The sequence below is a fragment of the Panonychus citri genome, unplaced genomic scaffold, assembly GCF_014898815.1.
Source record: "Panonychus citri isolate SS breed McGregor unplaced genomic scaffold, ASM1489881v1 Contig00114, whole genome shotgun sequence".
In the NCBI taxonomy this organism is placed as follows: domain Eukaryota; kingdom Metazoa; phylum Arthropoda; class Arachnida; order Trombidiformes; family Tetranychidae; genus Panonychus; species Panonychus citri.
This window is the reverse complement of record NW_026515519.1, coordinates 143,462-161,183: the sequence shown is the minus strand read 5'-3', so window position 1 is coordinate 161,183 and position 17,722 is coordinate 143,462. Positions and strand designations below refer to the sequence as shown.

General features: G+C 32.3%; 4 protein-coding genes across 4 annotated transcripts in view; 1 reads left to right on the top strand and 3 right to left on the bottom strand.

Moving 5' to 3' along the window:
* LOC128390066 (neurexin-3a-like) overlaps window positions 1-3,341 on the bottom strand; it is a 44,819-nt gene extending 41,478 nt beyond the window's left edge. The window contains 2 exon segments of the mRNA XM_053349733.1: window positions 1,103-2,284; window positions 2,708-3,341. Of these exon segments, the coding sequence (XP_053205708.1) occupies window positions 1,103-1,870 (768 nt within the window). The 5' untranslated portion in view covers window positions 1,871-2,284; window positions 2,708-3,341.
* Window positions 3,342-9,606: 6,265 nt separating this feature from the next.
* Window positions 9,607-10,691, top strand: LOC128390075 (uncharacterized). The gene is made up of 2 exons (XM_053349739.1): window positions 9,607-9,619; window positions 10,021-10,691. The coding sequence occupies exons 1-2, from the start codon at window positions 9,607-9,609 to the stop codon at window positions 10,689-10,691; spliced, it is 684 nt and encodes a 227-aa protein (XP_053205714.1).
* A 2,296-nt stretch (window positions 10,692-12,987) lies between these two features.
* On the bottom strand, window positions 12,988-14,674 carry LOC128390074 (uncharacterized protein F54H12.2-like). The gene is made up of 2 exons (XM_053349737.1): window positions 14,474-14,674; window positions 12,988-14,079 (listed from the first exon to the last, which is right to left on the bottom strand). Exons 1-2 carry the CDS (start codon window positions 14,672-14,674, stop codon window positions 12,988-12,990), a joined length of 1,293 nt encoding a protein of 430 aa, XP_053205712.1.
* Window positions 14,675-16,680: 2,006 nt separating this feature from the next.
* LOC128390056 (uncharacterized) lies at window positions 16,681-17,694 on the bottom strand. Its single transcript, XM_053349725.1, has one exon. The coding sequence runs from the start codon at window positions 17,516-17,518 to the stop codon at window positions 16,877-16,879; it is 642 nt and encodes a 213-aa protein (XP_053205700.1). The 5' UTR covers window positions 17,519-17,694; the 3' UTR covers window positions 16,681-16,876.
* Between the last annotated feature and the right edge of the window lie 28 nt (window positions 17,695-17,722).

Genomic DNA, 17,722 nt, shown 5'->3' with positions numbered 1-17,722 from the left:
TTATGAAATCAGCTCAATTGAATTCAAAGTTGTTCATTAACTAATAGAAATCAACTGAATCAATCATGATGGATGTTAATTGTTTGGTGAATCTTTTTCTTTAGTCCAATTCCTGAGACTTTGTGATTCCAATGAATCAGAAAAAAAAAGATTCACCAAATTATCATTATCATCTTATAAAAAAAACATTATATTTAAGTGACATGATCATCATCATCATGGTGATTGTTGAGTATTCTGAATGAATGATTGATGATTTTTGTATCATTATTCATGTTCATTCATAATCACATCATGAAAGTAACTTGATAATATAACTATTAATACGTTTATAAGCATTTTCCCCCACCTCTCATAGGAATTTCCTATTTCTCTCACCATGATAATGAAAAAAGTTTTTTTTTTCTTCATCATATTTAAGATAATCATCAGAATTTTTAATCAAAATTCTGGTCAAAATGTTTCACCTCCATATAGATATTGAAGTTTATCTTTACCGATTCTCAGCACTAATTAACTTGATCATTAACTTTGGGTTACGGTTCATGTTGTCATCTTAATTAATATTGAGGTTGAATCAAGAAACAACTGATTACAATTAGAGTTCACAGTTTTATCTCCTCATGTTAATCATTCAGGGTGAAAGTTTAAGCCATTAGAAGAGGTTCATCATCAGGGAGGGACTTAAGGTATGATAATATCGATAATGATTCTGTTTTGATTAGAAAAAAAATTCTGATTGAAATTCAATCATCAGAAAAAAAAAGATTTTCTCAACTTTTCCTGTTGATGTACAATCAATTAGTTCCGGTGTTGTATTAATAATTTATGAATCATATCATCAATTCAACAATGAACTTTCATGATTTAACAGGGGAAATGATTAAATTCGTATCTTTCCTCTCATTTGATAATATTATCATGTTCTCATCATTTTCCAATTGAAATTATTGTTAAATATTAATTTTAATCTATCAATTTTTTCAACTTCCTTTTTCCGGTTTAAATAACATGATTATGTCAAATCAAATTGATCAAATTGATGTTTGATGAAAAACATTTAGATTGTTGTTCATGTCATCATGTTGATTGTTATTCTCACCTTTAACATAAGTGATTCCTTGCTGATTATTATCTCAATTAGATGCCACTGATAATCATGCAAATTCCGGCCAATTGAAATTACTGAACTTCCGGATGTCAGATTGAATCTTAACCTTAAAACACCTTCAACAAGCTTTAACTCCATGTAATCACAACAATCAGATGATTGTGAGTAAAAAATGAGTGAATTAGGTTCATGGGTACGTATGGATAACGATAAATTTGGTAATTGTAATTGAGATGATGATTGGTGTTGATTACGATTGATAATCCAACTTTTAAATTGAGCAAATGAATTGAAAGTCCCTTGGAGATTAAGAATTGTCGATATTGGTGAGATTGATGTTGATTCAAGTGATGAATATGATAAAGATGATGATGAAGACGAAGATGACAATGATGATGATGGATTAAGATCGGTAAACTCAGGTAATCCATTGGTATAACTATTAAGATCAACATCATCAGAACTGGATGATGATGTTAATTGATTATTATTATCTTCATCCCGATTACTATTTGATGGCGATGATATTGTTAACTGTTGATCATCTGTGTTATAATTGATTGTTGAATCAATTTTCATCGGTTCATCATGTTGTTGTTGCTCGTAATTGTGGTGATGTTGATGATGACGGTGGTGTTGATATGATTCAATATAATTTATTGATTGTGTAAAAATTAATAGCAAAATGATGATGATAACGTGACTCGAAACATTTTGATAAAAATAATAATAATAGTAAAATCCGTGGGCTGATTTCATGTTTATTGATTGTTGATTGTTTGCTGATCAAGACTTGTAACCAACAGGTATATATATTATTATATAACTGAATTAACTATCAAAAAATTAATACACAAAAATAATAAAAGGTAAACAGTTAATGATTAACACACACAACGAGTATAAGTAAACAATTAAAAAGACGCACACAAACAAACTGGGACACAATCAATTGATTAGTGTTATCATTAGATAATTAAGTTATCAAGTGATGATATTGATTTGATAATAATAGATTAAATTTTTCCGATGATTTAATTTGATTGTATAACAATTAATATCACTTGTTTTATGATTAAAGCTGATTGTTGGAAGCACCAGAAAAAAAAGTTAGTTATGTGATTTGAAATTACAATTCAATGAAATGTTTTCATTGGTTAATTGTTGATAAATCTGTGGATAGAATTAAATTTAATTGTTATCTAATCATGGTTATGAAAGTAATTACAATAATCGTCAATATCTAGCATCATCAATCGTCATCAAGCAATAACATTGGTGAAGATAAAGGTTGTAAGTTGATGAGGATGAAGATGAAGATGGGAAACGGAAATGATGTCAATTATTAAGAAACAAACGGATGAGGTGATAAAAGGTAATGAGTTTTGTTTTGTTTTGTTTTTCTCATTCAATCTAAATGATGGGAACGATAAAAGATGATGACAAGGAAGATGAAGAGGATTTAACATGATGAAATGCTCAAGTCAAGTTAATACAACTAAATGTAAATGGAAGATGAAATTCAGAGGAAAAGGTTACATATTAATGAGAGGAAAATGAGAAACTTTTTTTTGTTCAGGTAACAATTGTACTTACCTTGTGTCTTTCATGATGAATCTCAGAACCAATGGAATCACCATTGAAGATGATGAAGTTTCTTGTCCACAAATATCAAGGTAAACAAACAAATACAGTTGAGTTAATGGACACTGATGATAATATATATCATGTAATGGTAATAATATCAAATCAATTACTCGTTTTCATCTTAATCAGATTTTTTTTTCATCTTCCTCTTTTGTATCACTTTTTTTTCATCCTCATCCTTTAGTATTTAATCAAACCTTTTTGTTCATCACTTTTTGGTCATCTATTCAATCTCATTTTGTACATTATGGTGATGATAAAGAAGATGATGATAAAACTAACGGTAAATTATTTTTTTTGTCTCTCTCTTTTTCTCGTCTTCTAATTGATTTTGGATTTCAATTTGATTTGATTTTCACTTGGATTCTTAATCTTAATCAAGTAATAATAATGTTAAATTGTAATTGAAAGATGATTATGACGATGATCATGTTATATTACTATTATCTATTTCTTTTTTCTCTCTCTCATTTTCATCTTCTTGTTATCATCATTTTCTTTTACTATTTACTATCGCTTTTCATTCAGAATAACAAAGTTTTACGATAATACTTGATTCTGTTGCATTTGCAACTCAACTGAACTGATGAAGGAAATAAGAGAGAGAGAGAGAGTGAGTGAGTGAGTGAGTGAGTGGGAGAGGAAGATTGAGTGATGATGAAAAAGGTTTCTTTGGAAGAATATTATATTGGGAGTTAAAGTGGGAGTGAGAAAAGTTCTAACCAAAAGGAATCGATGAAAACATGGGTTATTATGCTCAAGCTCACTGAGATTCGAACATTTTCAAGCAAAAGGAAGATAATGATAGAGATGAAAAGAGAGAGAGAGAGATGATGATGATGATGATAAGGAAGACAAGATGATAGGAAAGACTGTCTTCTACCTGAATTGAATGTCCATGACAATATCGACTGAGAATTTTTCTTTTCTCTTCTTCATCATCATTCATCTTCTTTTTCCTTCTTTTTCTCATCATACCAGTCTACCTTTTAGAGATATTATCATCATCATCTTCTTCATCCTCTGTATCCTTTTGTTAATATCAAATCATCTGACTTATTGTCTTCCCGTTTTTTTTGTCATTAGCTTCTGTATTTACCTAACAGAAGCTTTAAAACATGAGGATGATAATGATGATAATATTCATCTTTAGGCTTAATCTATTGTTTTTTTTTCTTCTTCTAAAATTTTGTCATTTTATCTTCATTTTGAAGTTTGTTCATTTCAATGATGATGATATCTCATGACTCCCAATTGTATCATCGGTTTTGTATCAAATAAAAAGCTTCTAATACAATCATCTTGTCATTTTCATCATTATCATCATTAAGATGACCATCAACAATAACAATGGTTCAGGAAAGTTCAGTTTGTTCAGATTCATGTTAGTGTTTCAAAGTTTCCTTTCAGGTGAAGACAAGTGGTGATAACTTTTTATCTCATCATTTTACCTGAAAGAATCTTTGACAACATCATCATGATGATGATTAACGATTTTAGATGATGAAATTTTCTAAAACAAACTCGATGAGAAAACGATTTTTTTCTTCTCCTTTTCTTCTTCATTGACTTTGATTAAAAAGTTCCACGTTCGATTGATTATTGAACTGTTTCAATCCAGATCATGGCTCTAAAGTACATGTGTTTGGATATTCACCATTATCATGATAAGCTCCATGATTATCAAAAGGTAAACACTCAGAATATTTATCGTTTTTTTTAATCTTCTAGATCATTTCATTTGAATCTATCGTTGAAATAATAACAATAAAACCTCGAGAACTTATTAATTTATTTGTTCTTATTAAATTCGATATTTTTTGTTTTCCTCTATCATAATACTCATTTGAAAGGTTCTTATGATATTATTCAGCAAATTATGAATTTAATTTTAAGAAGAATAAAAGTTCTACTAAATAACAAAAGGTAAATGATTCGAAAGTTGAACCGTTGAAGTTCACGAATTCATCACAAAATTTTCATTTGAATTCGTTGGTGACAATTTTCAGTTTCAGGGGGAAATGATTCAGATTCCAAGACTTTTATTATTGGCAAAATCCTGAAGCGACGATGAATATGAGTTCTAGTATATTCATACTGAGAATCGTTGGCAGATAAACAAATTTAGTCAATAAATTGAAGATAAAACTTAAAGAACTACTAAAGAAATATTAATATTATGAAAAAAAAGAAAACATTGCAAAGAGAATAACTAAATTTATATTAATTCTCATCATCATTTTCCAAATGAAGATAAATTCATATGAGAAATTAATTAAGAAATGAAACAAAAAGATGAAATAATATATAAGTAATCAATGAATTTGAACCACGATTGATTTCTCACAATCAACTAATTGCTACTGCTCAATGTGTTATTGCTAAACAACAATTGGTGTTTGCTATTGCAAATGCTATGACAAGTTAATTGTGATTACTATGATCACGATTTATTGATTGTTATCAACATGTTATTCAGTTTTATTTACAATCAGATCTAGAAAATGGTTTCTAACTTTATCTACAAGTTTTAAAATTAATCTCATGATAATAATTGTTTGATGATTAAATTTTGCCTTTTAATCATATTAATTAATTACCATTGAGAATTTAAATTTTCTCTGGTTTTATATTGTTAATTATATTTAATTTGTTAATGAGTTGATCATCATTATCAACTATTAATACATAATTACAGCCTAATGGGATTAAACCATGTGAGTTAATCAAAGTGATAAATAATCAAGAATAAAAATCAACACCCAATTGATATAAAAATTTGTACAATTAAAAATTTCTGTTAATAGCTTATGCGTTTGAAGACATAACAATTATTAATAGTTTGATTAGTTGAAGGCTATTCGATAACATGATATGCTCGTTCTCAATTAACAGCTCAAGATCACTTCGACCTACAACAATCAAACTTCTTAAAGACAGTATATTGAACATGCCAGTAAATTCCAAGGTCATTGAGGTCATTCGAATATTGATTGAATATCTGTAGAGTGAAAAATGTGACAATAAAACTTTTGCATCAGAAGCAATTTGATTGAAGTAAAATAAATTCGGTACTTAATGACCGACATACTTTTGAATGGCCTGGATTAGCGTTAATTCGGGGACCTTTCATTGATTAGAATCAAAGTTTTCTTTTAATTAGTTACAACTGTAGCCCGCATCTTCATTGCATTCAATTCAATTTAGACAGAATTGGAAAATGATTGACATTTGATTGGGTAAACAATTTATCTGATAAAATTTAATCGCTTCTCATCAAAAAGTAATTGTCACCAATTCAAATAATCCACTGAATTATCATGAAAGCCCTATGATTACATCAGATGATTTCAGCATAAATTTTTTTTCCTGTAATGTAAACATTTGGCTCTCATCATGTACATAAATCTGATTATTATTTGATGATTTGATTTTTTTAGGTAATTCACTTTAGAAACATTCATGATACTTGCATGATGATGATAGAAGGGATGAGAAGGGTGGAAATTGACGAAAATGAATTAGTTATTCTTGAAGAAATTCACTCTGCTGGTGAAGAAGGAAAATAAGTTCATCAAGACAAAAGTACCTTGGGATTGGATGTAAAAGAAGTTGATGAAAACTAAGTTTGTTTTCAAGAGAAACTACCAAATGATAGTGAAGATGGAGATGATTGAAGATGAGGAAGAGAGAGAGAGAGAGAGAGAGAGAGAGAGAGAGAGAGAGAGAGAGAGAGAGAGTTAAGTCTAATGCTGGAAGATTTTTCATCTTCTCAGTGGAAGACATTTCAATGTGAATTTGAATAAACATTCCCATGTTTCAGTGAATGTAAATAAGTTGTAGCAACTAAGGTTTATATTCATCTCATATGAATATACTGATTGATGAATTGGAAGATGAAATTATTATATTACTGAACTTTTTCACTCATTTGGTTCGAGTGATAAGTTAATTGTTGTCACTTTTGATAATCTCTGATAATAATTTCCAATCAAGTTACAATTAGCGACTATTTTTCGGTTTGAATTTGAACTGTTCCTGTAAAATTTACATTCTCGAGGAAAATATTTTTGGTTTAAATATAATAACTATTTAGTGAGAATTACATTATGAATAATTCACTGAATTCTGAGTTTGAAAAGTTATCAATAACATTATAATCTCATTTGTATCCTAATCTACCTTAAAATAATCATGATGATAAACATATTTGGTACCTGAAATAGTTGCTTCATTGAATCAGATTCTCAGAATTTTACTTTACCATGAAAGGAAATGTTTACATGAAACCGTAACACTTTCATGTAATATCTTGAAGGTTTTGGTGTGAAAATGTCTTGTTAATGGAAATGATTTCAAACTCTGATCATGATTGAAGTCACAAAAAAGACTGAATTAACTGTAATAATAATAACTGTTACATTAGAACATTATTATTAACATGAAGATGGAAATGAAATGAGTTCATCAGGAATGAAACTATTCACAGAGAAATCAAAATTTAGTCATATGCATTAATATTGTTTGAAATTAGGAATGAAAATGATTAACATGATTATCATGGTAAATTGTGAGGTGATAAAAAATCCTTTTCAATTCAAAGTCAATCTAAATGTAATTACATTTAGATTTGCTCCCATCATGAATCCATTTCATCCCAGAATCTGTATGAATGAAAAGACAAAAATCCCTCGTAAACAAATCATATCTCAATCAAATTTTCAACTCAATCAACTATAATTAAAATCAACTAAATCATAATGATAACAATTTTCACTCCCTTCTCAATATTATCAATACAATTGTAAATAATTTAATCCAAGTATCTTCAATGTTGATATAACATTATCACCTTTTGATTATATCATTGAAGCAATAAAAACAATAAGATTTTTGTTACTTTGATCATTCAAGACAAAACAAAAGGTTGAAATGATTTGATGGTCAGTTTTATACTACCTACAAGTCTGGGAAACTTTTATCCTCTGGTCATTTTCATGATGATCCGGAAGAAAACTGAATTCTGTGAACTTCCAGGTAGATGAGAGAGAAAGAGAGAGGGAAGAAAAAGATTGAAGGAAAAGTTTTCCGATTTTTATGGTTTCGAGATTATTTTTATGTTTCTGTGATTTAACCCATTTCATGATAATGTTTCAAATGATTTGATATAAAAACAACAACATGTGAACATGAACAACAACCATGAATAAAGTGAAATAATTCTGGAAACAGTTATAAACCTCATTTAACCTCACTTATCCAGTTATCGTACTTTTTTTCACTTTATATCAACTTTTGTTTTCCTATTTCCACCCACTTACCTTTTCAACTTTAATGATTATAATTTTCACTCTCATCATCATCATCATCATCTTTTTTCATGATGACTTTGAACTTTTAATGTTCAATGAAATCTTGAAATCACAATCACATAAAATAAATATATAAATACAATTCTCTAAATTTGAACAGTTCATATATATCGTGATTGTACTGAATCGCAGATATTACATGATTGCTACATGAATTTTCCCTTGGGATAAACGATCAAGAGATTATATTTCTGTTCTTGATTAGTGAAAATAAACAATCTCAGTTAATCCCCATTGGAATCAGATTCTTTCATCATCATAATCATGATGATTCAGGTGCTGAAAGAGAGAGAGAGAGAACGAAAATTAAGTGTAACAATTGGAAGAATTGAAAATTCAAATATCCGATTAAAGGTTAAAATAATTGATCGTTATTAATGTTTTCCTATGTTTTTATCATTTATATTTATTATTTTAGAGAATATCAAATTCATTGGTAATCAGAAATGTTCTACAAGCCTGAGATTTTCATGTAGATTAAGATTGTTTATTTTTACTTTTCCCATCAGAATTATCAGAACTTTTTCTTTCTTATTCAAATTGTATTGCACCATTCACAAAGAAACAAACATTGTATCGTTGTCAACGATAAATTGTTCATGATAATAATAATTTCCCTTTCTATTGTTACTATTAATACATTATCTTAAATCTCAATAATGATTTCAAGTTTATCTGAATAGAAACTGAATTAACATTTATCATGATCAACAAAGAAAAGTCACTGATAAACTCGTTAAGATGAATCTTGAGTGATGATAATGATGATGAGAGATCTCAGAATGATGATACAATAAACATGAGTAATAACTGTAAATTTCGGTGAAATAATTAACACAATTTAGAAGATGAAACGAAAGTTTCGACTTGGAACAATTAAATTTTCCAATGCTGTTAATTGAACCTTCTTATTTTATATTAGCTTTTTTTAATTTAGTTGTAACATTAGGGTTTATTAATCACAGGATATGAAATATAACATGAAAGTGGTGAAAAGTTTAAATGTTTAATCATCAAGTCACATTGAACTTTCCATGAATTCATTTGTTCTGAATGTGATTAACTTGATTGTAGATTGTGAATAGATCAACATGAAGATAAACATCAACAACATTATGATTCAAGTGATTAAAAGTGATTAGGGTAAAAATGACCTGGAATCAGATGATTATGAGGATAAGGAAGATTAAGAATAATAAGTTTTGGTTTTTTTCTTCTTCTTCTTCCTGTTCAGAGTAAAATTACTGCTGAGTTAATGTTCTGGATTGAGATGAATTCTGAATAGATTCTGATATAATAATAACAATGTTTTGGTTGAGATTCTGTGCTGGGAATCACGTGGCTTAAGGTCTGAGAGAGAAAATGAGGATGCTAAAGGGATGAAGATAAACATGAAGATGAGAAGATTGAAAAGGACAAAAGGTAGATAACATTTTTGGTTCATCTCCAGCTAAATGGAAAGGATTATCAGACATAATGGTTCTTAGTAGTAGGTGTAGCATAACGTGAAAGGAGGTCACGTTATGCTACAAATTAAATAATTATTAAAACTAAAGTTTTATAAAATTCATTTATTTGATGAGCAAAAATCGTCATCATCATCAACATCATCATCATCAAACCATTTTTTTAATTAAAAGTTTCATCTTCTCATCATCATCATCATAACCAACATCATAATCATTATCACCATCATTTCTTTCCTCTTCGAGGAGATAAATGTTTCCTCTCTCCTTCTCGTCCGATTCTGACCACGAGTATGAAGGTGAACTCATGGTCAGAACTGAATTCACTGTTGAATTCGATTCAAATTCATCAGAATCAATTCAACAGTGGTCTAGATCTGAAATGGAGAGGTAACATAAGATCGTCCTCTTCGAGGTCGATAAGGCAAAAATGGGATCGCTGGTGGTGGTGGTAATGGCGATGAGATCGCTGGTGTTGGTGGTGGCGATGGGATCGCTGGTGGTGGCGATAAGATCGCTGGTGGTGGTGATGGGATCACTGGTGGTGGCGATGAGATCGCTGGTGGTGGTAATGGCGATGGACTCACTGGTGGCGGTGGTGGTGAGATCTCTGGTGGTGGCGATGAGATCGCTGGTGGTGATGGGATCACTGGTGGCGATGAGATCGCTGGTGGTGGTGGTGGCGATGAGATCGCTGGTGGTGGTGGTGGCGATGGGATCACTGGTGGTGGTGATGGGATCACTGGTGGTGGCGATGGGATCGCTGGTGGTGACGATGGGATCACTGGTGGTGGTGATGGGATCACTGGTGGTGGCGATGGGATCGCTGGTGGTGGTGGTGGCGATGAGATCGCTGGTGGTTATGGGATCACTGGTGGCGATGAGATCGCTGGTGGTGGTGGTGGCGATGGGATCGCTGGTGGTGGTGATGGGATCACTGGTGGTGGCGATGGGATCGCTGGTGGTGACGATGGGATCACTGGTGGTGGTGATGGGATCACTGGTGGTGGCGATGGGATCGCTGGTGGTGATGATGGATCACGGGTGTTGGTGGCTGAGGTAATGGGTTGCTGGTGGCGAAGGAAATGCCGATGATGTTGCTGTTGTTGGTGGAAGTGATGGTGATGGGGATGCTGGTGGTGGCTGAAGCACCGGTGGTGATCAATTATCACCCCAGTAGGTGATGAGGATGGAGATGTTGTCAGACATTGGGGTGGTGGTGGTGGCGGTGGAGAAAAAAATCATGGCCTGAAAAGTTGGTGATGGTTTGAAACAATAAGTTTAAGTGAACTTAAAACCTATTGTGTCAACCGTCACTCTTTCAGGCCTACTATGACCGTGAGAGATAGGAGATGGACTTTTGGAAATTTTTCCGCCCTCTACCAAAGTTTTTTTCTCGAAAACTATACCACCTAACGGAAAAAGATAAACTAAGTGGAAAAAATTTTAGAACGCTTTCAATAATGTTTAATATCCGAAATAAATAGAAAAACGTTTTAATTTAATTTTTTTATGCAATCAGTAGATTTATTTCATGGCCATTAACGTATACATATCTAAGTATCATAAGAATGAATAAAAAAGACAATACGGATAAAAAATACAATATATTTATGTTCATACCACTAAATGAATCCAGAAAATAAAAGAATTAATTTCAACTGATCGAAAATTTGTAAAGTCTCCTTGTATGATTTACATCCGGTTATTATAAATTTACCTGTATGGAAAATGAGACTTTTGCTACCCTCTGTCAAATAAGCTGCAGGATATAATTCAGGGTAATAAGTAAATGATTCGCTACAAGCAACATGAGTTTAAGATTAATTCTTTGTTGAGATTACCTTTGCCGACGTTGACAACCTCTTTATATATGTAATCACACGGAAGACGAAGCGCAGAATTTTCCCGCCAGATAGGCGTCATTAATAGACTTAGCTCCAACAACATTAACCTTTCCATTTCTGAAGATTAACAGACAGGGCTTAGGTAATTTGAGAATAGCACATTGAATCTTTTTGGTTTGTAGTTTATCGTTGGGAAAAATTTCACTAAGTCAGTCAAAGCGAAAGAAACGAACGAAGTTGAAACTTCATGACAATATTACTTATCATTGGATTTTTTATCTCGGTCATCATGGTTGGCAGATTGAAGCACTAATTGGAAATCAAAATTTTGAGTTGTTTTTCTAAAAATGAATGTAAAAGCAATTGATACGGACTTCTTCTTGTAAAGATAACACAATACTAAGTGTCAGCTCTAGATTATCAAGGTTTGGACAAAATGGATCATAATGAGAACTCAGAGTCTAACTTCGTCCCTCAATCGTTTGTTGGATTTTTGAGACGCTTATTCAAGCTTTTTCGTATGTAATTTCTCAGAGTCTTATTTTCCACATTGACTGAATCACATACTAATTCAAGAGCGAGAGAAAGACGATCCATGTTGACATATCGAGGTCAGGATGAAACTGATTGAAACTTAGATTTGTAGCTATTCAAATAGTTTTGCTCAGAAAATAAACGGAGTCGTTAGTTTGATGTTTTAATCTTTTTATGGTCATTCTGCAGATAACAATACAAAGATCATTTGCTGTAAGAATATACCAGCTTGCTTTTTATTAATCTTTTGTAGACTTTACATAGATCATTACAAAGTTCATGATTAATCATGCTACGTGCAAGTAGGTATGAAACTAACTTAGAACTTGTGCGTACTTTTAATTGCACAGCTGTACTAAAGATTGAAAGACCTTCTTGATTCGCTCGATGCTATCACTTCCAATAGCATTTTCCAAGTTTCGTGTGGGATCCATCAGAGTTTAGTGCAGGCCCCTTCATGAAAGATTGTGTGCCACAAACATCAAATTCAACATGAAACAGTATGTTATTTCATCTTTGTAGTCCCATACTTTGATTTAATGTCACTGACGTTGTCATCATCAGGCAGAAGAAAAACTGATACAATCACCGAATCAGTTAAACATCGTCAATTATTTTCCAAGCTTTATTATCGTTGAGTTGTAAGTCCGATGAAAATCTTTTAATAATGTTATCGAATGATTCGCCTCTTGATCTCAACTCACAAAGCAAATGAAAGCCCCACAGTTTTTAGAAGAACTTTGTAACCTTTTATGTTCCAAACTAAAGGACGATCTTGGATCAACTGACTGATTTCTGTATGAATCGGTGGAAGTCAAATGAGTCAAAATATTCGCATCTGCGTGAATCAACTCTACATGCTAACCAATGACTACCTCGTTCTGAAGCAACATCACTATTCATGATGAAATAACTAGGATATTTTCGTATTAATGGTAATTTATCTCGAAAAACACCAATGAAGTTTGGAAAAGAACGGCAAATGGTTTCAATCTCAAAATCGAACATACTTAAATGAAGTCACAGCTAACGTTTCTTTCTTTGTCAATTTCGATCATATTATCATACTCGCAGAATAAAACAACATCGATTACTTCAGGCAATGCCTTCTTGAAACGCAAATAAACACGGAGGGTACCTCGATTTGCTGGATTTACGTGTCCTACAAGACCACAGCCGTGAGATAAGTCAGGTGCGAAATTGAAACCATAAATTGTTTTCCCATTAGCATAATCATTTCTTTTTATATCAATGGTTGATTCAGTTGAATTCATGTTCATTGCTTGAAACAATCCTGAATATTCTCGAACAAAAAGATTTTGATCGAAATTTGGTTGATAAGCATTTGTAGGATACTGAATGCCATCAAGATAGCATGCCAAGTAGTTGACATCATAGTGGTTGAATTTGAATGGATCTTCATCTTTGGCTCCATTAAGAGCTGTATTTTTAACACATGCTAAAAACATTCGTCTTGGTAATTGTCCAATTATGACATTGTCGAGCATTGCATCCATAGATCCTGAAGGAATGGGTACATGTTTCACCTCCACACGGGTGATAGGATATCGTGAAGAGGCTGTTTGCAAAGCTCTCGAATGTGCATTAACAAGCATTGGTTTAGCTTTTAAACGGTGAATGTATACAGATGCATCTTTGATTATGGGAATAATATTCACTGATTTTGGATAGATGAAACAGAATTCAGGGTTGTTCAATATCAATTTTATTTTGATATCACATCCACCAAGCAATGCTTTGCCTTGAAATGTAAGGTCAAGATGTAACTTTCCATACATGTCAACTATTTTACTTTGTGATGGATCTTTATTTGTTGTTTCTGGGACAAAGTTCGAGATGATATCGTCCTTTTCTGACCAAAATCCTGTAGAAAGATGTGTTTCCTTAGCGTCTTTCGAAAAACCGAGTAAATTTTCAAAGTATGCTCTATATGCATAAGTATTTGATACAGATGACATTTCTTTATTACCGATCTTTAGATCTATTTGTTTAATCATGCTATGCATCAAGTTATTGGCTGCTCTAATTTTACTCCAATCTGGGTTAACAATATCTTTGCCGTCTTCATTTTTTATTTTAAGCTGCAATTTGAAGTATAAGTAAGTTTCATGAAAAAGAATATATTCATCTTTTGAGGTAGGTATATGAAACTCTATGTAGCTAGAGCCTTCTATAGAGGAGATTGGTCTGTGTTGAGTCTCATAGCTTCTTTCGATTGACAACTGAACAGGGGGGATGGTGAATAAATCAAGCTCCGGTAGCAAAGCTTCAGCTGCTAGATTATGCATATTACTTTAAGAAGTCAAAATCAGATTTTTTGAATGATTTAATTTTCTTTCGGGTTTTTCGTTTTACATTTCCTTTTATCATCTTTCTTTTTATAGACTTTAAACCGCTTCCATTCTGTGTGTCAGTACTTTTTTCAGACAATTTCTGTATCGCATCACTGGTTATTCTATCCATTGTAGCACTGACTCTATCCTTAGCTGATTTTTTGGTATCACTTAGAATAGCTTGACCAGTTGAAAGTGCTTGCTCTCCCAAATATCTCAAAATCGGCATAATTTTTGACATGAAAAATCTGCCAAAGAACCCATTACCTCTCTGATAACGAGTTCCCGCAAATATTTGAAGGGGTAAACCTGTCCCCGCTTGATTCAAATAATAGGTTTCCATTTTCGGCGAAAGTGTAAAACAACAACTACTCGGCCTTGTCTGAACTTAATGTCCTGGCCTGAATCATCCTTTATATTAATCATTATTCTATCAATCTCTTTGCTTGCTAAGGGTTGGTAATATGGTTGTGTATAAATCAAATTTATATCTTCACCAAACTTTTCGCCCGCTATTCTTATAGATCTGAGAAACTGAGCATAAGTATTTCCTACTACAGATGGTTCAACGACATCTGAATATATCATAAGATTGTGAACACCACCAGAAAGATCATAATGATGTTGAGCTTTTCTTTGCATGTAACCATTGTCAAAAATTGTTTGAAAGTTTGAGTATCTAGTTAATACTCCAAATCTTTCATTCTCTAAGTTATATGAGGAAAATCCAAGCATGTACTCGAGTTGCTGCCCCAGATGTACTAAAACATTTCTTTCTGATGCAGTTCCTCCAATCTTAGGAATAGAAATTGGCCAACTTGTTGCGTGATATATCCTTGTTGTGAATTGACGACAAGATATGGTGCATGTTTGACATGTCCTGTCCGACTGAGCACTTTGATCATCTCTGCGTTTATCACATCACACAGATCGTGAATACTCGTGTATGAACCCGGTTGTAAATCTAATATGAATTCTTCAAAATCTATTTCTTCAAGGAATCTTCCTGACTCCGGCGTTGGAGTATCTACAAAAATTGTTAAACGTTGTGGTTCGGAAATATTATACCAACTGCGGGTGTATGTTATCTCTGCTAACCCAACCACCCAATCGTCATCAACTTTTAATGTATTTGGTAAATAAGTCACATAAGAGCCTATAGTATTATCAGCATAGCTTTTTACGTTACTTGGTAATGTTAAATAAAATGAATCAGACATGTCTTCTTATTTTAAATCAAATTGGATTTATTTTATTAGCTTTATATAGAAATTGGTTCAGCTTTTTGTTTAAACTTTGGAGTAGGTAGAATACATCCTAAAGACATCGTCAGAAGCCCTAACCAAAGTCGTTGGTCTCCTAAATTCAAAGACAAATTTATCATCGAAATTATCGATATCAAAAACAGCGTTAATACTTGAATAATAAAGAGAAATAAGTGAGGATTTTTCACGCCAATCTCCGAATGTCCTGAGATGGTATCCATGAGTTGTAACTGCTTGAATAACCTAACCACTTTACAAAGTAATACACACGCCCCCTAACTGTTTTTCTTTTTATAATCTTCTCAATTCGATGCTCGTCTTCAGATACTTCTTGAAGCTCTTCATGGTAAAATTTCCTTTCCATAGGTGTTCCATTGTGTTCTCTTAATAAGTACAAAGGTTTTTCTTTGCTTTTGTCAATAGAAGATATTGTATAGATATGTTCAGACCAGTTAGGATAGAATGATTTATCAAACGGGCCAAGCTCATATTTAATCCGTACTTTTGAACCTACTTCAAACACCTTTGGAGATATTGTTTTCTGATCTTTCACCATTTCAAGGAGGCTATCATAACCATACAAATTCCTGAAGACATCATTCGAGTTAGAATTTGTCACAGAATTAGGTGCCATTTTAATTGATCGATGAAAATCAGCGTTATAACTTTCCACTAGTTTTGGTAACACATCTGTGTACTTTCTGGTTCCCTTAAAAGTGAAGTATTTGAACATTTTACCTTTAAGGGTTCTGTTAAATCTTTCAACAATAGCACATTTGATATTACTGTTTTTCGTTGAATAATGTCTAATAGATTCATTATCAAGAAGAGTTTTAAAACTGCTATTGAGAAACTCTTTGCCTTTATCTGTACGTAAAGACTCAGGCTTTCTATTTTTAAAGAGTTTTCGGAAAATCTCTGTAACTGCAATACCTGTTTTTGCGTGTACTGGAATAGCCCAAGCATACTTGCTGAAACAATCTATTATCGTTAGAATGTATCTTAACCCCTTGTTCTGACGCGAAAACTCTTGCATTTCAACTAAATCTGCTTCCCATTGTTCATCGATTGCACAGACCACTATTTTATTTCGCTTAAATTTTTTCCGAGCTTGTTTATGCAAAGTGTATGTAAGCTGTGTTTTTAACCAGTTTTTCACATGATTTATCGTGATTTCAGGAATTAGCTCTTTTGCAGCAATGTAAAGTTTATTGACTGAAGATAGCGATCCAGTTTTTTCGACATTGTAATACAATCGTTTTAAAACTGTTTCAATTTTTTCATTCGCTGATTCTACACCATTTTGATGAACTGAAGTATGAGTTACCATTTTGTCCGTCGAACTTCTTTTTCTTGTCTGCAATCCTGTCAGAAAATCTTATGTTGTCGTATAAGTTTTCAACTAATTTTCTTTTTCTCGGATTTCGAGATTTTTTCACTATCCCTGCATCAGATTCGTGTGTTGCGATTTCATCAATTGGTTCAGCATAAATATTAGGAAACGTAACCGGAAATGAATAGGATGGAGGGGGTCTGCTATCAATGATGATACTTCTCTTTTTATGGTTTGATTTCAACAATTTTTTCAATGACTTGTGTAACACATCACTAGGTAATATGTTACTTCTTCTTAATATGGTCACCAAACTGGTTGGCCATAGAATCGGTGAGTTTTCTTCAGTAACAGCCGAAATCAAATACTTAAGTAAATTAGTGTTCTTGATTTCAGACCCATTAATAACCAGATTCATCTTTTCATTATAAACACCTGAAAATGCTAGTTTCAGACTCAACTTGAGAATTTTCCGTACAAAAATAGGATTGAGTGCGTTTTGTACAATGGCTGATTTTTCTTCTGATTGAGGTAAAGTTCCGATTTTGGCAGTGATGAGAGGATATTCTTTTTTAACAATTTCAGCCATTTATTAAAGATGTCAAGAGTGAAACAACTGCCGGGATAATGATCGGAAGATAGCCTCCACTTTGCGTTATGTACTTTTTTCTTCTCGATACTGATTTATCTTTCACTATGTTCAAAATATCATGCTTGTACCTGGCTAGTTGTTTCTTTTCTTTATCCGTAAGCTTGACGTTTTTATTAACTATATTCAACATCACTTCTTTGA